At 43.7% G+C, this 23,552-nt stretch overlaps 1 protein-coding gene across 12 annotated transcripts in view; it reads right to left on the bottom strand.

The window, feature by feature from the left end:
• CC2D1B (coiled-coil and C2 domain containing 1B) overlaps positions 1-23,175 on the bottom strand; it is a 51,239-nt gene extending 28,064 nt beyond the window's left edge. The window contains exons 1-13 of one of the 12 annotated variants that reach the window (XR_013230312.1): positions 22,892-23,174; positions 22,189-22,327; positions 21,558-21,675; positions 19,211-19,370; positions 17,073-17,185; positions 15,358-15,471; positions 12,168-12,296; positions 10,608-10,911; positions 10,194-10,318; positions 6,844-6,919; positions 2,538-2,648; positions 2,206-2,336; positions 1,679-1,751 (exon numbers count right to left, since the gene is read on the bottom strand). Coding sequence is in view for 11 of the 12 variants with exons in the window: in XM_077333757.1 (XP_077189872.1) it covers positions 1,679-1,751; positions 2,206-2,336; positions 2,538-2,648; positions 6,844-6,919; positions 10,194-10,318; positions 10,608-10,911; positions 12,168-12,296; positions 15,358-15,471; positions 17,073-17,185; positions 19,211-19,370; positions 21,558-21,623 (1,402 nt within the window). In the remaining variant the exon portion in view is untranslated. Of the gene's footprint in view, positions 1-1,678; positions 1,752-2,205; positions 2,337-2,537; positions 2,649-6,843; positions 6,920-10,193; positions 10,319-10,607; positions 10,912-12,167; positions 12,548-15,357; positions 15,472-17,072; positions 17,186-19,210; positions 19,371-21,557; positions 21,681-22,188; positions 22,328-22,891 lie in introns of those variants that run through there. The other 11 variants (XM_077333757.1, XM_077333749.1, XM_077333748.1 and 8 more) reach the window with 11 other exon arrangements.
• Between the last annotated feature and the right edge of the window lie 377 nt (positions 23,176-23,552).

The raw sequence follows: 23,552 nt of genomic DNA, 5'->3' as shown, positions 1-23,552 counted from the left end.
GACCAAGGCGTATGAAGAAAGGTTGAGAGCGCTTGTTCTGTTTAGAGAGAAGATGACCAAGAGGTGGTATGATAGCCATCTTCAAATTCTTGAAGGGCTGTCACAGAGGATGGAACAGAGCTGTTTTCTGTTGCCCCAGAGGGTCAGACCAGAATTAATGGGATGAAATTAATCCAAAATAATTTTTGGCTAAATATCTGGAAGAAGTTCCTGACAGAGCGGTTCCTCAGTGGGACAGGGCTTCTTTGGGAGGTGGTGGGTATCCTTCCTTGGAAGTTTCTAAGCAGAGGCTAGATAGCCAGCCACCTCACAGAAATGCTGATTCTGTGAATTTAGGCAGATTGAAAGTGGGTGGGCAGAACGCTTTGTGTCAGTGCTTGGCTCTTGTGGCCCTTTCTTGCATGCCCAGGGAAATGCTGATCGCCATTTTGGGGTTGGGGGATGAATGTCTTCCAGGCCATTCTGGCCATGGATTCTGTTTTTTTTTTTGGGGGGGGGAGGATCATCTGGGCATGGAATTGGGGTCACTGTGGGTGGGCAGGTAGTTGTGAATTTCCTGCATTCTGTAGGGCATTGGACTCGATGACCTTGGATGTCCCTTCCAACTCCATATTCTATGAACTGGTACTTAAGCACACACTGCCTTGGGACAGCCTCTGAACATAAGGAATTCAGGTATCAAACTGAGCAAGTTATGGTTGCATTCAAAGTACCAATACCTGATAGCTCTCTTGCCACAGGTGGCTGTCCACAAAACTGGCAATGTGATAGAGCTGTGGTCTTTTAAACTAAGTAAGTACACTGTCGTTCCTCTATGCATCCATGAATACAGACTCCGGTTGAGGCCTGCAGCTGCTCTTTCTCTCACTTATATAAAAATCAATTGAATAAAAAATATTGACAGTGAGTCAGGAATTGTGCCATGTATCCATGACTTCATACAAGTACAGCTGATAATGAGTGGGAAACTTTCTTGAATTCTAATTTTCACTTCCAGATTCTATGTTGTTTTTGACATAAATGGCTCACTTTAATTTTCCTCTTTAAAAAAAAAGGCATTTCTTTAAAATTCTCCTTTTTAGAAATACCAATTTTGCAAGCACATCTTTGAAATTTGAGATAAATGAAATATTCAAGTAAATTTCAAAATTTGTTTTGCAACATTTATTTCAACAGTATAATGTGAGGAGAATTTGAAGGCAAAGAATTTACATTTTCACCCTCATAAAGACCTAATTATGTATACATCATTGCTAGAAGGTGAACTTACAGAGGTCTATAAGTTTCAGAATTCCTGCCAATAAATTAAAAACAAATGTTTCCTTCCCTGGGCAGGCAGGAGTTTTAAGAATTCACTTTCCATTACAAGACTTCAGTCACTCTCCCTACTTTATTTATTGTATTTATTTATATTTATATTTATTATATTATATTTATATATTTATTATATTATATTTATTATATTTATATACCGCCCTCCCCGAAGGCTCAGGGTAACAACTTTAAACTGCAATCAAGAGACTAACAATAGATGGTTGTAAAGCAATTTTTGTAGTGCTGTCACAGGAACAGACCAGCTTCTAACAAAGAAGAGAAGTAACTCTGTTGATGTATTTCTGGCAAAAGTATCAGGAAAAGTATTATACTAAGTATTTCAGATCACACACCACCAACTTACCAGGAGGAACTGGTAGTTCAGAAAAATTCACTTTTCTTCCTGCCTTATGAGCTTTTATGGCATCTTGGTATTGCTGTAATAAGGCATGTCCATTAGAATAAGACCTGGCTGCACAGCTTTTTGAAGCGAAATAAATACATATGTTTATCTCCCCGACCCCTCATCACACCATCCTGAGTTGTCATTGCAAAGAAGATACTGCACTTTATGAGCAATTTTATAGTAGAGAAAATGCAAAATTGCCTTTAAAGATTGCATCTATTGTCATAATTTTGGCACAACACAGCTTATAAAACTTTATGCAAAAAGTTGTAGAAACCTACCCACATTATTTGTAAATTTAAATGGTACAAACACACATTCAGATCTAAAGGATGTAGCACCCGTAATGGAGAAAGACACAAATCCATAACATTTAATGTTCTCCTGTTCCTGTGACAGCTTATGCTGTCACATTATTAACTTATAACAGGATTAATAAACAACAATGGCATTTTACTGGCAACTAAATCAACTTCTTTCTTTACCTTAGCTATTCTCTCATGCATCCTGCTTTTCCGATCAGCTCCACTTGCTTTGGCTTGAGCTGCTGCTGCTTTGTATTTTTCCAACCTCTGCTGCAAAGCTTCTAGGATTGTTTTTGGCTGCTGCACAAAACCTTTGAAAAAGATACAGAAAATGTATCACATGAGCGTATCCAACCACATTCACCAAGACATAATTCAGCTGAACCTAATCAACCCAGCAAGCTGACTTCTAAACAAAAACCAAAGCAAAAACACAAATTCCCATCAACACTTGAACTTTTAATCTATACAACATTGCTTATGATAGAGACTCTGCTTCAAACTCCTCTCACCTGAAGCTTCCTTATTTTGGAGCTCTTGTGTTCTAAGAGGCTGGGAAGTTTCCACAGGTATAGATGGTCCTGGTTTAGGGGGAACGTGAATTTTTGCTGCACTTTCAAGTTCTGAAAAAAACCCCGACACAGATTGGGTTTTAAGAAATAAATGCCACTTAGCAGCTACTGAGGGGAGTTAATTGGGCAACCAAAACAGTATTGCAAACCTTCAAGCCCTGGTTTCTGTCAATAAGAGTCAGGCGAATGGGGCATGGTTCTTTCCATGGCTGTTTTTGCCTTTGAGGGAGAACTCATGAGGGCCAGGCCAAGCAGTAACCCCCAGGTGACTTGCATGACTCACCCAGGCCCAGCTGTTTGCTACCATTTAACAGCAGCCTCTCCATGAAAGCCTGTTGCTTTAAAGATATAAACCAAAATCTTGAACTTGATCCAGGCCATAACTGGCAACCAATGCAGCTGCCTCCAAGATGAACCAGTAAGGACTTTAGCAGCTGCATTCTGCACCAGCTGCAATTTCTGGGTCAGGGACAAGGGCAGGCCAGTGCAGAGTGACTTACAGAAGTCTAACCTGGAGATGACCATTGCATGGATCACTATGGCTAGATGCTCTGGGGCCAGATAGGGTGCTAGAAGCCTCGCCTGGCGTGGATGGTAAAATGCCAGTAGGGCTACAATGGTGACTTGTGCTTCCATAGAAAGGGAGGTATCAAAGATCATGCCCAGATTCCTGGCTGAGTGTGAGGCCTTCAAATGGCAGTCTATCCAGGCAGGGCAGGCTCGCTTCCTATTCCGGTCCTTTTCATCTTGGAAGGGTTGAGTTCCAGGCAACTTTGCTTGAGCCAGACTGTTACCACTTCCAAACATCTGGCAAATGTTTCTGGGGGACTTGGGGAGGCTGTCCATTAGGAGATAGAGCTGGTGTCATCAGTGTACTGATGGCAATCCAGCCCAAAACTCCAGTCCAGCTGGGGGAGAATATCTTGTTTTGTGGAACTTGACAAGGGAGTTGGTAACACTTCAATTGATTCTCCCTCACTGCTACCCTTGACTCTGCTTCTGAAGAAAGGAAGCCAGTGAAGGGTTGTCCCACGGATTCCAGCCCTAGCAAGGTGGTAGGCTAAAAGCTTGTGGTCGCCAACATCAAATGTTGCAGACAGATCTAACAGCACGAGTGCCAAACCACCTCTATCCAGCTGGCACCTAAGATTGTCCATCTGGGCAACCAGGATCATTTCCACCCCTTGGCTAGAATGGAAGCCCGACTCTAATGGGTCAAGAGCTGAAGTTTTTTCCAACTCTGCTAGGAGCCGATCCAATGTGGCCCTTACAATCACCTTCCCCAGAAATGCGAGATGAGAGATGGGGCAGTAATTGTCTGGCCCCCGAAGATCAAGAGATGCCATTTTTTAGTATGGGGTGAACCACTTCATCTTTAAGCCCCTCCAGGAACTCCCATGAAGTAAGGTAAGATAATCATCTTATACCTAATGGTCTTGAGTGACCCTACTATAAAGATGGAAAAAATCTACAAAGGAGACTACTCAGGTGAGCATGCATCTTCCTGCAGATATGGAATAATCTCAAGGTTTGGACACACACACACAAAATGAATTCAGATTTTGCCCCACCCCCACCCCCCGCCTCCGGTAGCCTGCCATCTGGGTATGCAAAAAATCCTGGCTAACATTTTGGGTTGTCTAGGAATATTTAATGGCAGAGATTAGCCTGATGAAGAAGAGCATGAATAGAGGAAAGAAAAAAAACTAAACTGGAGGGTTGGGCAAGGGAAACAGAGGTGGGGGGGATGAGGAAACAGGATTTCTCTGCCTCATGAGTCCCTGTGGATATCCCTCTAGTTGTACCTAATAATACACTGGCTGACTGGTGCATCTATCATGCCACATGCAAATGAGTTACAGGTCTCCAGGCACTCAATGCACTTCAAGGATGCAGAAACATTACTGTTAATCAGAAATACCTCCTATAACCCTAAAACACAGCCTGAGGAGTTCCAAATATACATAATGAATGTAGAATATTGTGAGAAGTTGAGAGTCACTTGCAGAGGAAGAGGGAGATTAGCCTGCTCAAGACTTCAGGAGCTTATAGAATTTTGAAGGAGATTTGGGTATGTTGTGGGATTTCCAACTATGTCTAATTCTAAAGAAGGTGGGTTGTACCAACCATGAAAGAAGCTAAACCTGTTTACTCACAGACAAGGCAGCAGTGTCGGCATGCCTGATGAACTCCCCAAACTAACTTTTTAGATAGGTAAAACTATAAAGAAAAATAATCTAATGACTTGAAGAAGACTGGGCATGCTGTAAGGCAGTGGTCCCCAACCCCCGGTCCAGGGACCGGTCCCGGTCCGTAGATCAGTTGGTACCGGGCCGCGGCTCCTCCTCCCTGGCTGCTGCCTTGGGAGCTTCCCTGCCACTCTGCCTCCAGCTCAACTTTGGTGCTCTCCAGCGGCCGCCATGGCTGGGGCTCCCCCTCGGCGTGGCACTGCGCAGCTGCAGCTGGCAGTGCCCCCCAGTGGGCGGTGGGAAGTCAGTGGTGCCGGCGGGAAAGCAAGTGGAGCAGGGGCTCAGGTGGTGGTGACATCCCTCAGCAAAAGACTAACTCCCCTGGGCCTCAGTAAAATTGTCAAGCATTGACCGGTCTCCGGTGATAAAAAGGTTGATAAGCATCACTTAAGAAAAATAAGGAGGAAATTGGAAAATGCAAGGCCTTGAGAATCCAGAATGGAGAACTTGCAGAGTATGGGGGGGGGGGAACTATTTTGCTGCTTGCTGATAGAATGGCAGGGAGGGAGGGTGGCTGCAAGTGCCATCTATTCATTGTTTCTGGTCCATCAACTTTCTGCCATGCTGATCCATGTTTCTGTAAGTGACTGGCTCATTGTAATGTATGTAACATTAGCTTGCCATTAGAGACAACCCAGAAACTGCAGCTGGTTCAGTCTGTGGCAGCCCAACTACTCCCAATGGCTAGAATGGGAATGCATCCAGCCCACCTAAAAACATCTACACTGGTTGCCAGCTTGCTAAGAATTCACGTTGGTGGTTATAATCATTTATTTATTGTATTTATATACCTCCCCTCCCATATATCTAAGAACATTCTCCTGCCAGCACCACATATACTCCTCAAGCTCCCACCTACTGGCTGTACCCCTACTCAAGGTGGTCCCACGTGGCACCATGAGGAGTTTGTATTCTATTATAACTCCCACTCTGTGGAGTGGGTTCCATGGGGTAGGAGGCAGCACTGCAAGGCCATTTTATTTACCAGGACTTTTAAGAGTGTTTAGACTGCAGGTATTTAGACTGCAGTTATTACTACTTTTTGATTCAGGTGGGTAGCCGTGTTGGTTTGAAGCGGTGGAACAAATTTAGAGTCCACTGGCACCTTGAAGATCAACTAAGTTTTATTCAAGGTATGAGCTTCCGTGTGAACACACACTTCCTCAGATACAATGTCATGGAATGGAAGTAATCAGTTCAAACACTCTACCTATAAGTTTGAACTGATAACTTCCATTCCATGACATTGTATCTGAGGAAATGTGTGTGTACACTAAAGCTCATACCTTGAATAAAACTTGGTTGGTCTTAAGACTGCCACTGAACTCTAAATTTGTTCTATTACTTTTAGATATGAATTGCAACTGATAAGCTACCTTGAGCTTCGAGGAAAAATGGGATGTGAGTATTTTACATTAACAGGTATGGCGAAACATATTTTTTAAATTTAAAGACACTTTGAACCACGAGGTGGAATATATTTTAATATATATTTAATAATACCTGGAAACCCACTGCTTTCAGAATACTTACTAAAAGGAAGAAGAAAAGCAGGTATGTGCTTGCCCTGACCAATTAAGAGTTTATAGCAGTGGTCCCCAACCCCTGGGCCAGGGACCAGTACCGGTCCATGGATCAGGTCAGTACCGGGCCGCAGCTCCTCCTCATCCTCCTCCCTGGCTGCTGCCTTGGGGGCTGCCCTGCCACTCTGCTGCCGGCTCACCTTTGGACTCCCCCTCGGCGTGGCACTGTGCAGCTGCTGCTTGCTGCACCCCCCAGTGGGCGGCGGGAAGTCAGGGACGCTGGCGGGAAAGCAAGCAGAGCAGGGGCTCAGGCGGTGGCAGCAACGTCCGCCCCCCCCCCCCAGGCCTCAGTAAAATTGTCAAGCGTTGACTGATAAAAAGGTTGGGGACCACTGGTTTATAGTGTTTGTACAGATGGGGATTAGAATATTCCTCACTAGCACCTGAACTTTTAAAAATCACCACTGGTCTTACCATCTGGAGCTGAAGGCATATCCTTGAGATCTATAGGATGTCCACTGTCCAATGCTTCTAGAACCATGCTGAATTTCTGAAATATGGCACAGTCAACCAATAAAATTATTGCCAGATGACTTAGATCTGCCCTGCCCTGCTTTCAACATGATTTCTCAGTTGTGACCATTCTGTCTTTGATGACTCTGCTAGGAGTTTAACCACTTGACAGAACCTGAACACCTTAGGGCATTGCTCTCAGCTTCACTGACATACACAAACCCCATCACCATGTAAAGATGTGCATTCAAGAGGAGGAGTTCATCTATACTCAATACATTCTAATGAGCAATTCTCCTCCCGGTCTCCTCTCTTGTGTAGAAATGTAGTGCATACCTTGGGGCCATCTATGGTGAGCAAGGCTCAACAACTATGGAACAAAATGCCAGGGTACTTTAAAGCTTCTCCAGTCAGCTATCAAGTACAGGTGCTTTTCGAGCTCTTGGTGACTATCTGGCTTAGCAAGTCACAAGTTTTGTAGAACTAAGAACCACTACCTAATCACCAACTTGCAAATTTGAAATATAATTCCATTTAAAAATCATTTCCAACCACCGTTAAAGGGGGCAGCTGTACTACATGCATAAAGTACAATCCCTTTACACTTTATTTAATTTATAATTAGATTTATAGCCTGCTGCTCTCGGAAACCGGCTTGCGGCGGGTCACAACAAACAATCCAAACGATAAAAGGCCAATAAAATACCCATTAAACCCCCCCCATTAACAATATTACAAAACCCCAACAAATGGCAAAAACTTCCTATGGGAAAAACCTTACGTGGATGGCACAGGGAGAGGCCAAACTGTGTCAAAATACCCAGCACCAATATCAAGGGGGACCCATATCATCTGCTTACTACTTTTCCACTTTCCCAAGCTAAGAAGAAAAACTTGACATCATGCCTTTGAATTTCAAGATGATCTGACTAAGCTATTCTCAGAGACGTCAGGTGAAGGTGGGCAAGAAATCTTGCTTCTCTTCAAGAATCATCTTTTGGATCATGTTCTTGATAAATTCATACTGGTTAGAGGGTCAGTAGTCCTATTTCCTATAGTTAGCCTATAACCAGCTGCCACAATATGTAATAACACAGTACGTAATAACATCCAGTGTACCCCACACTGAGGGGGGGGTGTTTTGTTTTGTTACGAGATGGGGTTTTAACATGTTTTAGGGGGGGGGGTTATATTGTACCCCACCATGAATCCCCAGAAAGTGGCAGGGTAAAAATCTAAATAAATAAAGCAAACAAGTCTCCATGCATGGTGCAATAATACCATCAGGACCAATGATGGCCGGGGACCATCTTGCTGCTTTGTTACTTATGCTGACTTGAAGATGCTGTAACTTGCTTGCTTTCAGCCTTGCAAAGATGTGGTGGGTCAGAAATACTAATCTTTTACAACTGTATTTTATTGCTGTGATTTCATACAACTACTTGAATGGAACTGTTTCAAAGACTTTTAAAGCAGCCATTTTACAATGAATTCTTCTAAAATCTGGCCAGATTATGTAAAACTTCACTCAAATGGGATAAATGGCCAGTTTCCTCCCCAGGAGCAAGAAACATAAAATCTGTCACTACCGCCATTTCTTCCCCATCTATTTGTCAGGACTTGATATGGCCGGATGCCATGATCTTTGTTTTCTTGATGTTGAGTTTCAAGCCAACTTTTGCACTCTCCTCCTTCACCCGTATCAAAAGGCTCTTTAGTTCCTCTTTGCTTTCTACCATTAGAGTGGTATCATCTGCATATCTGAGGTTGTTGATATTTCTTCCTGCAATCTTGATCCCAATTTGTGACTCATCTAACCCTGCCTTTCTCATGATGTGCTCCGCATACAAGTTAAATAGGCAAGGTGACAGTATACAGCCTTGGCTAATTCCTTTCTCAATTTTGGACCAATCAGTGATTCCATGCTCGGTTCTCATTGTTGCTTCTTGACCTGCATATAGGTTTCTCAAGAGACAGGTAAAATGCTCTGGTATTTCCATCTCTTTAAGAACTTGCCACAATTTGTTGTGCTCCACACAATCAAAGGCTTTAGCATAGTCAATGAAGCAGAAGTAAATGTTCTTCTGGAACTCCCTAGCTTTCTCCATGATCCAGCGTATGTTGGCAATTTGATATCTAGTTCCTCTGCCTTGTCGAAATCCTACCTGTACTTCTGGAAGTTCTTGGTCCACATATTGCTGGAGCCTAGCTTGTAGGATTTTGAGCATCACTTTGCTAGCATGAGAAATGAGTGCAATGGTACGGTAGTTTGAACATTCTTTGGCGTTGCCCTTCTTTGGGATTGGAATGAAAACTGACCTTTTCCAATCCCGGTGGCCACTGTTGAGTTTTCCGAATTTGCTGGCATACTGAATGTAGCACTTTTACTGCATCGTCTATTAAGATTTTGAATAGTTCAACTGGAATGCTGTCACCTCCACTAGCTTTATTGTTGCTCAGACTTCCTAGAGCCCATTTGATTTCACATTCCAGGATGTCTGGCTCCAGGTCAGTGACTACCCCCTCATGGTTATCAGGGAAGGCCAGTGTAGAAACAGAATTTTCAAACATCTGTACACCGCCCGTGGCGCCACGGACTAAATAAAACAGTAAGGCGTTCTGGGGCGGGATGTGTCTGGGATGAGGAAGGGTCCGGATTGGACCCTTCCTCAGGACAGACAATTGGAGGGATCAATCGGCAGACGCTTCACGCCTGCCGATTGGTCCCTCTGATTCCCAGCCCCAGCAACTGCGAGCCGCATGCAGCGCGGCTCACAGTTGCTCCTGGCCTGACACGGCGAGAGGCGCTTTGCGCCTCTCGCCGCGTCAGGCCGCCACCTCAGACAGCAGCCACCCAAGAGAGCCGCCGCCACCGTGAGCCCCGCCGCCCGACAAGGTCAGTTTCTAGCGCCCGCTGTATTCGCCATACAGCGGGCTTTATTACTAGTTAGTGATATAATGCTATATAGCAATGATGTATGTTAGGGCACGTAGCCATACAAAAGAACTTATCTCTATTGTGCTTGGGAACCAGTATCCTCATGGTGGGTTTTCTACTCTCAGTATTACCACAAACACCAGTTCATCACATGAGTCAGAGCTGAGAGATTATAATACAATAACCTCTTTTTATACAATGAATGTAACTTTAAATGATTGGGGTGGGAAATCAGCTATCTCCTATGAAGAAAGTAACACACTGGATCCTAAACTTATACCCTGAAGATGGAATGTTTAGGGCAAACCAATTTCCTAGAAAAAAACTTGGTTCCTGCAAAGCTGCATGGGCTTGTGAATCAAAGAAGTCTTACCTTTCCAGTTCTCATGTATTCTTTAGCCTTCTCAAGATCACCTTCCTGCTTGGCTTTCAGTGCTGCTAATTTATATTCCTTCTCTCTTGTCACAAGTAGTTCTTTCATACAAAGGTTGGGGGAAACTGAATAAGAGAGCAAGACATCTACTAAACAAAATGAAGAAATCTTCTCTCTTAGTTCATCCCCCTGCACCCCAGAAGACAGAAACAGCAAGGAGTGTATTATTCCATACATATCCAAAACAGAGATGACTTACCCCAGGGGTGGCCAAACTGTGGCTCTCCAGATGCCCATGGACTACAATTACCATAAGCCCCTGCCAGGCTCATGGTAATTGTGGCCCATGGACATCTGGAGAGCCACAGTTTGGCCACCCCTCACATGAGAAAGGACCAGAGCAAAACTACTTACAGTTTTCAAAAGTGGTATCTGTTCCTGTATCACCTCCATCTTCATCCTCGTCCTGGAGAGAAGTTTTGCTCACAGACAATCCATCATCACTGGAGTTCTTTAATTCATGGTCCACACCAGAGACTTGTTCCTTCTCTTTCTTCCCAGGGATTGTTACTTTCTCTTGCTCATCTGAGCTTTTAGACAAATCATGCATGGCTTGTGGCATGGCTGCAGAGCTCTTCCCTGATGCTACTGGTGGTGGCATCTCTTCCTCATTCACTTTGCGGCCCTTCTTCACAGCAGTTAGCATAGTTTCCAAAGTCTAGCAGTAATGAAGGGAAAAAGGCACCGGGTAAAAGCAGCACCTGCCACTTATCCCAATCAAGCCCCTTCATTACACTGGAAACAGAATGCACAACACAGGTACTGGAAGCAAAAGGGCATAAACATTTTTATAGGTGTGTCTCATTTTCCTGGGTCAATTTATTTTTTTATTAATCTGCTTGTGGTCTCTCAGACTGGCAGGAAGGTGGTTGCTTATTGCAAGCATCACAGATACTAATTTTAGAAAGTTCATTCTACATGGTGCAAGGTGACCTGGCAAATATATACAATTGTTTTAGAATTGCTTCTAATCTGAATCTTAACTACTCAATTCTTCATCAGACCAGTACACAGAAAGTACACACATTTCTGGATGACTCCTACACAAAATAAGAACCTTAAATAATTTCATATCAAGAATCAGGCTAATGTAACAAGGGAAGCACATGCCCACAAACATGAATTTGGCTGGAAGTTGTTTTCAAGGAGCAGACTTATCAATAGCTATCACCTTAATTCATGCTTGAATGACTGCATGGACAGAACCCCACAATGTTCCTGAGTTTAACAGAACCTTTTCAGTGCTACATGAACATGGGAAAACTATCTTAACATATTTTGCAAAACATTAATGCAAAACAATCTGTATCAAAAGCAAATGTACAGTCACTGGATAGTGCAGACACCTAACATCACACCTCTAGAATATAACAGCCTTCTGACACCTCTTGTAATGGTCCTTTCAATTAATTTTTTCCTCTTTATTTCATACAAAAATATTTCAATGGAGCTACTTCATTTATCCTAGACAGTTCTGCTTACACACACATTTAGGTCAGAACTAAACATACAGTTAGAACTACAATGAAAATATTACCTTTCTGCATTTCTTTGCACTATATACATGACTGACATTCTTGGCATACTGCCCCAAGCGTACGGTTGAGGCCAGGAAATAAACACCAGGAAAACACTGGCCTCTACACACAAAAAACCTAGACCATCTCCAAATACACCAACATGCCAGATAGGATCAGGATTCCTTTAAAAGTTATTAAGAAGGCAGTTCAATAATATAAGTTCACATAATTTAATTAATATACTTTAGTTTGAAACATTCAGGAACTGTTTCTAAAAGTAAAAGTTAATTGTATATGTCTTGTTGCCACTTGCCCTGAGCCAACTGGGAAGGGTAGGCTATACAAATAAAGCAATTATTATTAATATAAACAAAGTTTCTCTTTCTCCACATACCTTAAGGCCTCGCTCATACCGTCGTACTTTGGCACTTTCCCCTGCCTTCTTTGCGTTCATTATTGCTGCCTTATAGCTAGTTACCCTTTCTTCTATTGTTTGCTGCAGTTCACTGGAAGCAGAAGACATCTCAAAAGAGCAAAAAATAAAGAATATAAAAAGCAAAAGTATTTCTACAGAATGACATGCACTCTCATACCACACTGATTACCTGAAGAAAACTGCTCTCTAAGACAGGCACAGCATAGGGAGCCTTCTTTTGAACAGAGTGGTGCTTGTCCTTCAGCAAACACTCCATGTGTCCACCCTGGGCTTCCCCATCAAAGCAGCAATAGAGAAATGGGTGGAGTACCTCAGGAAAATTTACAGCCACAGAATAACTAGAGATATTTGGTCAACAGAGAAGATGAGGGAACAGAGTCAAAACTGTTTAGTCACCGCTAGTGAAGACTGACTACATAATATTTTGCTGACATGGAAAAAGCTCTCTTGACCTTTTGCTATGAGTGTTCAAAATGGTCTTCTTCACTGGGCCTGCTTGCAAAATTCTGCCCTTTCATTCTAAGGAGAAAACTCAGCAACACAAATGTCCCCCAAAAGATATAAGGAGAGAAGCCGGAAATTATTTGCTTTGAAAAATTATGTGAAGAGGGTGCTAATTAAGGCACAAGATTCAAAGAGCCTGTTCAAAAGGAAGGCATATTATTGCCAGTCTAACTACCCTAATACTACTCAAATTGGGCTCTTCAAATCAGATACCTAGGAGGATTTAGGACATGCTCAGCTGCAAACATGAAAGAAGAAAAATGCAAGTATTGTAAACAAATATATGATCCCAATGCAAGATTCATTTTTGCCCCAACAGAAAGAGAGCCAGCTTGGTATAGTTATTTGTTAACCACTGGAAGCCAGCTATGGGAGGGGCAGTCTAAAAATAAAAAATAATAATAAAAAGTAATTAGCGCAGATGTCTAATCTGGCGAGCTGGGTTTGATTCTGCACACCCCCACATGCAGTCAGTTAGGTGACCCTGGGCTTGCCACAGCACTGATAAAGCTGCTCTTACCGAGCAATAATATCAGGGCTCTCTGAGCCTCACCCACCTCACAGGGTGTCTGTTGTGGGGAGAGGAAAGGGAAGGCGACTGTAAGCCACTTTGAGCGGGTAGAGAAAGGCACCATATAAGAACCAGCTCTTCTTCTTCTTCTTCCTCATTCCATGTACACCACAACATATACAAAGAAGAAAAGTTGGTTCTTATATGCTACTTTTCTCCACCAGAAGGAGTCTCAAAGTAGCTTACAATTGCCTTCCCTTTCCTCTCCCTACAACAGATACCCAGTAAGGTTGGTGAGGCTCAGAGAGCCCTGATATTACTGCTTGATCAGAATGAAACGTTGGACTTACCTGAAGATAAGGTTTTGTAAATCCTTGGCGTCAAGATTGGTAGATGCTACATAACTTGGCTTGTCCTGAACATCCCTCGTATAGTTCAAGGCCTCAATGACTTCAGTGAGAACGTGCTCCAAATCCTCAGTTTGGAACAGTCTAGTGGATGAGTCTGTACTTACTGCCTCCTTGCCTGACATTTCCCCAACTTTGCTTTTAGATACGATATCTGCATGCAAAGCAGTGGATGGTTGTGCTCTCTCCTAGCAGGGAGAGCGGTGCATGATCCCAGGCTGTCTATAGCCACCAGATCCATGAGCCCTCAGCAGCCCTCATTGCTAGATCCACGTTTGGCTTCCTTCCCCTCCTGAATTGGAGCACTCAGATTTCCCTTCTGTATTTCGCCTATGTCCCTTATGGTGGGCAAGCAATCCCTAGAAGTACAGGACTCCAAATATTCCCAAGTAGAGTAAGGAGGCCTGGCATAAAGGCCCTAAGTCTCCTCCAGCAGAGGAATTGTCGAAAACTTTCTTCTGCATCCTCCCTTCAATAAACCCCATGGTCCAAGAGGTCTGGACCTGCCCTCTGGGACCCGATAGGCCCAGAGGCCACCCTGTGGTAATGCCACAGGTCCCAGTCCCTGCAGTCCAAGCCCAGAGCTCTCATTTGGGTGGGGGAACATGCTGGGCACCATATTGCCTGGCTGCATGGCACCCTTCTTGGGGCTCCAAGCTCCGCTAGGGTCAGATGCATAGAGAATGCCCTGGTCCCAGGACTCTGGGACATTTTCACTGCTGCCCCCTGCAGACTCACAGGGAGAGCGAGCTGAGTGGCCGCTACTGGGTAAAGGGACGTTTTTGCTACTTTCCTCTGCTGATCCGCAGGGGGAGTGGGCTGAGTGGCTGCTAGCAGGCAAGGGGGCTCACTGTTGTGGTCTCCCGACCCCTGGAGTCTCCCACAATGTTCTGACATGCTGTGGCTCAGCACTGCAGGAGTACGTTCCTTCCTGTGGCTGGTGTTGCGGAGCTCCGGAACACACACTGCCATTGGCGGTCAGGCAACTGTCTGTCCCTGTCTTCATCTTGGCGGATTTGTTCCACATAGTGAAGCCAGAGGAGCAGCTATCTTGTGGCACTGCTCTACTCCACTTCTTGGCCCCAGTCCACTTCTTCTTCTGGCCTGCCATGTGGGCACTGGAGGGGCAAGGGCTGAACATCTTCTGGCTGCTACCACCATGTTAGAGGAGTTGAGGACTGGAGCTCCAGACGGCTCATCGGGGGTCTCTGCAGCCACAGTGACCCCCCTTCCTGGTGGTTTTGCTCACTTGCTGGCAGCCTGAAGGTTTTTGAATCTGCTCCTGGCTGCAATTGATGTTCCAGATATTACTGCTCAGTCAGAACAGTTTTATCAGTGCTGTGGCGAGCCAAATGTCACCCAGCTGGCTGCAAGTGCAGGAGGAGTGAGGAATCAAACCCGGCTCTCCAGATTAGAAGTCCATGCTCCCATCCACTACACCAAGCTGGAACTTTGTGAGTCTGTGCTCAGAGACAAAAGAAGCTTTTGCTATATACATGCCTAAACATACATTCTTGCCTTTATAATCTCTTCATTTTCAAAATGATTAATATGCCTCAAGTGATTTACAAAGTAAAAACAAAGCACAGACCTATCTCCAATACAGAAGGCAGAAGTCTTTTCAACAATGAGAAAATATACTGGGAGACGTGGAGATAGAATGGTGACCTACACGGCTTTTAACTCCTTTCTATCATTTAAAATGTAGACAGAAACCTTCACCTACCTGTGTCTGTGGTTCAGTAAGCTGATCTGTGGCCACAGGAGACACATCTATGGTTTCTCTCTCATGTTCTGCACTTCCTCCTCCACCCTCTCCCAGAACCTCCTGCAACTCTGCCTAGAGAAAGAACCAGGGCAAGGGGGTGCCATGTTAGAATAAACTAGAATAAAATACTTAGCACTGTTCCATCGTCACTATTCCAAAACATGGCCTGAAATTGCTCATTTAGAATCACTGAGGCATTCTTATTGCACCAGGCAAGGCTGATCTCATCACACCTCAGAAGCTAAGGATCAACCCTGGCTAGTATTCGGATGGGAGACCTCCAAGGAATTCTATTCGGATGGGAGACCTCCAAGGATGCAGAAACAGGCAATGGCAAACCATCTCCAAACATCTCTTGCCTGGCTGCCAGACAATCCTCGGATCTCCTGCTATACTGCACATGTGCAATATGATATAAATAAAATCCTCTTACATCAAGCCAATGCCACTTTATTTTTAAAATGCAGCATTATTTTTGAATGATCTCCGAACTGTTTAATTTTATCTATAGAAGTTTTAAAGAGTGGCCATGGTTCAATGGTGTGTGCCAAAAGTTCCAGTCTCACCTCCTGGATAGTCAGCTGAAGGATAATAGGTTATAGGTGTTGGGGAAAAACGCTTTCTATTGAAGAGCCGTTTTTTTGTACCCCACTTTTTATTACTCAAAGGACTCTCAAAGTGGGTTACAATTGCCTACCTTTCCTCTCCCCATAACAGACAGAGCTCTGGGATAACTGTGACTGGCCCAAGATCACTCAGTTTGGAAGCATATGGAGGACTGGGGAATCAAATTCACTTCTCCATATTGGAGGCCACTTCTCTTAACCATTAGACCAAGCTGGGTCTCAGGACCCCAGAGGACTACTGCTGCTGAGCTAGATGGACCAATTGATTCAGTTTAAGGCACTTTCATATATTTAGTCTGTTCTGGTGTTTATAACTTTCTTGCCTGGTGGATCCATCATTTGAGTGCCTTTAACACAACCAAGAACACATGAAGAAACTATACTTCTTCACAATGTCTATTACTAAGGAAGTTTACCTTACACAGCTGTCTTTCACAAAATTAAAAGACCCAATTATACCACTGCCAGGTTTACAGCAATGGCAGCTGAACCTCTCCCTTTCAGCTTCAAATATCACAGACCTCATGATCTTGTGCAACATGACAGTTCGTTTACATGTAAGGAACACATGGGACGGTTAGTTTAGAAAAAGGATGCACTGCAAAGCTTTTTTCTCCTACTGTGAGAAGGGCCTAAACAATTGATAGCCCAGAAAAAGAACATTCTCCCCCTCAAAAAAAATCACTTTGAAAAATTGGTATACCTATAGCATTGTCACAATTCAGAAATCACACTATTTCTTTACTACCACCCCTTACACGTGCAGGGTATGTTTTAACCCTCATTTCTATGTAATGTATTTTCTTCATTCATGTCACTTCAATTCCAGCTTCAGTAAACAGGGCTGCCAGAAATCACTGATGATGATCGTGTTCATCTCTTCAAGTGAAATCCTAAGCTTATTAGCATAAACCTCTGTAGAACTGCAAATAATTTCTTTGCCAGTAGTCCTTTCCAGAGTGTGGAACATGCCAAGTGCAGTCTTCCATGCTTAACTATGATGGTTATTTCTTGACAAATAGCCTGCCAACAAAAATCTACGCATACCAAAAGATCATTGTCTTCCTCTAACTCTTCCTCCTCCTCCTCCTCCTCCTCTTGGTCCAGGTCCTTCATACAATCTGCAGCCATCTTTTCAATATGATCCAAAGGCAGAGGAGCTGGAGAACAAAATTAAAATGGAATAAAACCTGATAATGTTGAAGTTCAGACATTTGGTGTTATCATAGACCCACAGCAAAGAGTTACCTGAAGGACCTGTCTCCAGTAAGGAGCCCATGTACCATCTTCATTCTAACAACTTCTGCCCTGTGCCAACTTTTAGGGAAATGAGAAGAGCCACGTCCCCTAATTGGGCTTCTTCACTGGTGGTTCCACTTAAATGGAATGGAAGCAGTGAGGTGAAATGGCTATACCATCTTTATTTCTCCTTTAAGACAGCCTGAAATATGGCGTTATGTTGAAAGGTATCTCACTGATGCTTGGATTTTTAGATTTTTGTAGGCTGTGATGTTGGATTAATGGATTACAAATATTATTGATTTTAAATTAATTTTACTGCTTATGTATACCTGCACATTTTATGGAAACAGGAAAGGCAGTCTATAGCTAAAGGTAGAAATAAAGGTAAAAAAAAATAGCTGCTAATCTGGACTAACCTTATTCCCTAAGGACCTATTACTTACTCTCCTGGAGAGTTTAGGAGCTAAAGATGAAACATAGGGACCAACATACAGCCTTGCCCACACAGGGTCATATTGTCAGGGTCAATGAGTATCCTCATTGGACTGTAGTTGTTGAACAGAGGTTGAATGCTTTCAGCCACACATTTTATCCACACTGTACAACTGATCGTCCAGTACAGCAAAGGCAAAAACCTGCAAGTGTAAGTTCATACTGATGTCTATTATTTCCTCACTCTGACCCTCTGGGCAGGAAGTAAGTCTTCCAAGCGGCTCAGGCCACCCATACTGCATCTGATACCGGCAGCAATGGCAATATGCAACAGTGGGGATAAGGAAAAACCATTGTGGCCCTTACCTTAGGAACTCTGTCCTTCATACCTCCACCTGCCACCCCTTTGCTTGTAGTGAAAACTGCTACAACAGCTTTGAAGGTATTGATCATGTATGATATGAAGAGTGCTTTACATACTAGCCTCTTGCTTCAAACCCTGAGGGACAGGGCACTTTATTTTGCTTCACAGGCCAATAAGGAACTAGCAACAGGGACAAAAAAACCGAGCCTCTCAGCTTCAGCCTCAACAATCTATTCTCCAGAGCACTAGCTCTGGTGAACTATCATTGTTAAATTATATTCCTCTCAGCTGACTCCACTTCTATTGTCTTTGTAAGTGTACACTCATGAGACTTAAGGTTTGTATATGTAGCTCACCCCCTCCTAATTTTGTATCATCTCTTCCTTCCTCATGTTTTGCCATCTGTCCAACCTCCCCTGTCATTTTCTCTGTTTGATTCCTATTGCTGACTTCAGAGCTTGTTCTTGTAGACTCCATTAAGCATGCCTAATTCTTACCATTGCAGAAAGGAGAAGAGCACAACACAGGATCCACTTAGAAAGGCAAGGGAAGAGATACACAATCTCAAAACCTCCTAGTCTCAGTGCACATAAGGAGCATGTATGCATACACGTGCATTAACAAATCTGAAAAAAACCACGAAAATCTGACGTGTGTGTTACTGTGAAAATCCAGATTTGGAGAATGTAAATATTAACCACAGATTAAAAGCTTTAATTTTGGAGCTTCATTGTCACATATGCAGCACATTCTGCAGAAAACTGGTCAAATTATTAATACGAAACAGATATCAATTGACACCTTACACTAACAATATGTATTCCAATATAAGCCTTCATGAGCTTATACTCAGAGCTCACTTCCTTCAGATGCATAAACTCTCTTGCTGCTATAGACTAATATGGCTTTACTATGATGTTAGGACTAAACTATTGTTTTCCACCATGGATGAAAAAGATTACCTTTATTTCTAGCCTGGATTGACCTACCTTCAGCTTTGACATAATGAATCCAGTTGCTAAATTAAAATTTCTTTCTGCAAATGAGCTCTCGATTAACTTCTGCATTACAAAATCAAAAATCCCCAACAAAAAGCTAATGTCCTTTTAATCTGAAACAATTCCTCTTTTCTTTTGAACAAACTTACTCTTTTCTTTATGTTTTATCTTCCCAGTTGACAGATTCTCTCCTGTGATAGCAGCCAGTTCTGCTTCGAGGTCTCCATCATCACCATCATCCTCCATTTCTCGCATCATCTCTTCGTGACTGAACTCTAGAAAAAGTCCCAGCTTTTGCCAGGATAGAAACTGCTCTGGTGAGTACAGCAGGCTTACCATGGCCACAGCAATATTTGTGTTGTGTGAGCATATCTACCCATTACAAAGTAAAATGGCAAACTGGCTTTATCTGCCAAACAGCCTAGAGAGCAAACAGTTTGTGAGAAGATGGGTCCCTGCTTGTATATGCTAATTTCAGATAAAAGAATCTAAACAATTTAGTTCTCAAAGTTTCATTCAAGATGTACTATCTTGAAAACAAATTTCATTCAAGATACACAGGACAGAGTTAAATTATCTTAAAGGTATTGATTTCAATGAGCTTCAGTATAAATAAATATATAATAAATAAACGTGTGCTGGATTATCTTCTGTTACCCTTTTATGGATGTAATAACTTTTAAATAAATCCCCAGCCTCATTTTTAAGTTTTAATATCTACAGCATTTTCCCTTTATAATTCAAACTAAAGTTCCTCAAGTTGTAAATAACTCAGATTTCTCCGGTCTTTGAAAGTTGTCCAGCATGCTGTAGCCAGACTACAGAGACGGAGTTCCAAATCTCCACTACACTTTAGACCTTACCGTTGTATGAAATAACTCAAGAGAGCTAAAGTATTTATTTATTTAGATTTATATACCACCCGTCCTTGTGACTCAGGGCAGTTTACAAAGAACATAAATTGCATGATACAAAGTAGCATAGTAAAATAGTGTCATTAATATGGTATCATCAACACAGGTAACATTTAATCACGGTAACATTAGTTACACTTCCATAATGTGAGTGTATCTTGATGGGAGGGGGTTCTGGCAGCCCAATAGGTGTTGTTATTGGCCTCAACCAAATGCTTGGTGGAAGAGCTCCATTTTGCAGACCCTGCAAAACTGTGGTAGCTCCAACAGAGCCCAGGTCTCTTCTGGGAGTTCCTTGTACCACGTGGGGGCCAGGACAGAGGACAACCTGACCCTGGTTGAGGCCAAATGTGCTTCTTTAGGGCCAAGAATCATTAGCCGGTTGGTGTTAGCTGAACATAGTGCTCTTTGGGGGCATGGGCAGAAAGGTGGTCTCTCAGGTATACTGGACTAAAATCCTAATTACCAGGACCTTAAGCTTGATTAAGTATTCAACTGGTAACCATTGCAGCTGTTGGAGCACAGGCTGGATGTGGGCCCTCCAAGGTGTTCTCATGAGAAACCTGGCTGCTGCATTCTGGACCAGCTGTAGTTTCCAGATTGAGGATAAGGGTAGGCCCGCATAGAGTGAATTGCATAAGTCAATTCTAGAGGGTACTTTCACATGGATCACTGTGACTAGGTATTCCAGGACCAAGTAGGGTGCTAGTAGTTTGGCTTGATGAAGAAGGAAAAATGCCAGCTGCACTACTCGTTACCTGTGCCTCCAGAGAAAAGGAGGCATCTACAAACACTGGTGGAGTGGGTCACTGATACTTGTACTCCATCCAGGTTGGGTAATTATGCTTCCTTGCTTGGACCCTTTCTACCTAGCCATAGGACCTCCATCTTTTAAGGGTCGAGCTTCAGATGGCTCTCCTTGAGCCATCCCATCACTGCTTCCAGACATCTGGCTAAGGCTTATGGGGGAGAATTAGGGTGGCCATCCATCAGGAGGAAAAGCTGGGTGTCATCTGCATATTGATGACTACCCTGTTACATGCCCACTTCAGAATGTGACAGTAAACAGTCAATCTGGCATTTCTTCTAGCACTTTGACAATGAAAAGACTATGACAACAACAAAAAAAAGCTGATTGAAACAACCAAGTTAAAGGCATTCTGGCTCTTTCTTCTTTTTCTCAAGCAATAGCTTTCTGAAGATTCCAAGTATCAGGAGTTTTTCTAGGCATTCAAGAACTGGCAAAAATTCTGATAGGTACCTAGAATTCTCATCAGGTCACAATACAAAGATTTCAAGGATCAAACAAGGGTCTAGATAGGCATTTGTAAAGGCTTGTTTAAATCTAAGATAACCTGCCATGCAGAAAACATACTGCTTGAGATACATGCATAATTCAAAACTGGAATAAAGTTTATGAGTGAATGCCTAATGCATATAAAATATAGGTTCTCAAATGCACAAATTATAAAGAATCTTGAGAGTTACAGCAACACAATGTAAAGTTGCATAAACAATATAGGCTTACTGCTAGAACATTCTAACAGGGTACACATACTGTAGTAGAAATATTTATGTATACCTGCTTTGCAGCAGCAGCTCCCTGACCCTTTTGTTGGGGGGTTTTCCTGGGTCTTCTACCAAGCATTTTGGCTCAAAACCACCAATTGCTGCCTCTCTGATGAGTCCACAAGAATTACCTACACTTAAATATAATAAACAGTTACTTCCTGTTAAAACATACAAATCATTCCTATTGGAAACTTGGCCTGAAACAACCCAGTCTACCACCTCCTGGGTAAATCTAAGTAGGTAGGCAACAGAGTTTATCCCCCTACTCTTCAACATCAGGCAATGAATGAACTGAGTATAGTTTCCTGAATTACCTAAAACAGCAATTTCACAGAACCCTATTAATTTCTGTGCTTCTTTATTTCTTCACAGAAAGTACAGGCCACAACCAGCCTTTTCACTCCTGACTTTACAACCATTAACTAATCATTTAAAACTATTTAAAAGAGACATCCTGGAACTGATAACTGGATAAAGTCTATACAGTTGGAATGAAAAGGCATGTTGCTAGCCCAGTCTTAAGGTAGAAGTGGGGAAGAACACTGGTGTAGCCTATTCCTCGACTGAGTAGGAACACAGGCTGAGATCTAACATTCCCATCATTAAAGAAATTTGGGATTATACTCCATTATCTGACTCACTTGTGCCTTAATGCCAACTCTGTGGTGGGAAACAGACCCTCTAGATCTGCTGAAAGGTTCTCTTTGTTATTATTTCCCATATAGCATAGCTGATGCCTTGGTGATCAGATTCTGAGGCTCACTGATCTCAAATTGACACCTGCAAACCAAGCAAAAATGAGCATTACTGCCATTTCCCTGCAGTGTTGTTTCCTCAGGACAAATAGCTGGACTCAGAATTTAAAACTGATATCCCCTGTATTCAACTATCATTAACTCCCGAGGAGCCCTGAATGACGTCCATACACGAGGACCTGTATGTGCAACGACAGCAATGCACCTTTCATAGCGACTGCTACCAACTGGAACCCAAGACTTTGTCCTCACGTTCAGGTACTAAGCGACCGAGGACCATGCAACATGTGAATCAGCACAGTCCCCAGGCCCTGGGAAACAGAGCAGCCAGCCGCCGCCTCCAAAAGGGCTTCCCTCTGCCAGAGAAGGCTGAGAAAGAGCTGCGAAAACAGGTTATGCTCCGGGCTCAGTTAACAACAAACCGCCTCCCCGGACGGAGGGAGCAGCGGGAGGCACAGGAAGAGGGAAGGAGTCCGGCAGAACATGAGCAGCTGCCGCTCCCTTGCCAGCCACAGGAGTGCAGGGCTGAGGGACGCTAGCCTGCCACGACCCCGTCAAGAACAGGCGGCGGCCGAAAGCACCAACTCACCCCCTGCAGCAGCCGAAGCGCTCCGGCGCAGCACTCAGGAAGCGCGTTCTTTCCACACCCACTCCGCCTCAGAAAGGCCTGCACCAAGAGGCCCAGCAACGCACATGCGCAGATTGAGAGAGAGCGGGGCGACGGGGGCGGAGCTGCCAGGCAAGGCAAGGCAAGGCAGGCGGGTGAAGGGGTGGGCAGGGCGAGCAGGTCGCGAGAGCGTCCCTGTTGCCGAAGGGCAGCTACTCTGCCTGGCGACCTCGAGAGAAAAGCTGGGCGCCGCTTGCACAGCGAGAGGTGGAAGAAGAGCGGGGAAAACACTGACTCGCCAGAACGAGCAAAGAAGGGGGAACAAACGCCTCCTCCAATCGCTGGAAAGAGGAGACGCTTGCTCACTGGCCGTTTCACTCAGCGGAGCAGTTTATGGTGTGATGATACTCTCTTGAAATCAGCTCGGATTCAGTGGCCTCATAAGAGCCCTGCTTGACCAGACCAGATCTGGTCCCGCATCTTGTCTCACCCAGTGGCCACCCTGTTCACCTGGAGGGCCAGCAACATGGCATAGAGGTGGAGACTTTCCACTGGTGGTGCCTCCTGGCTCTGGGATGCTGAGGATGAGTGCTTCTGAAGGCAGAGATTGTCCTCAGTCCCCATGGCTGGGAGCCACTGATAG

This window comes from Paroedura picta, chromosome 4 (assembly GCF_049243985.1).
Source record: "Paroedura picta isolate Pp20150507F chromosome 4, Ppicta_v3.0, whole genome shotgun sequence".
Lineage (NCBI taxonomy): Eukaryota > Metazoa > Chordata > Lepidosauria > Squamata > Gekkonidae > Paroedura > Paroedura picta.
Note: the sequence above shows the minus strand (reverse complement) of the source record. Positions and strands in the feature narration are given on the sequence as shown.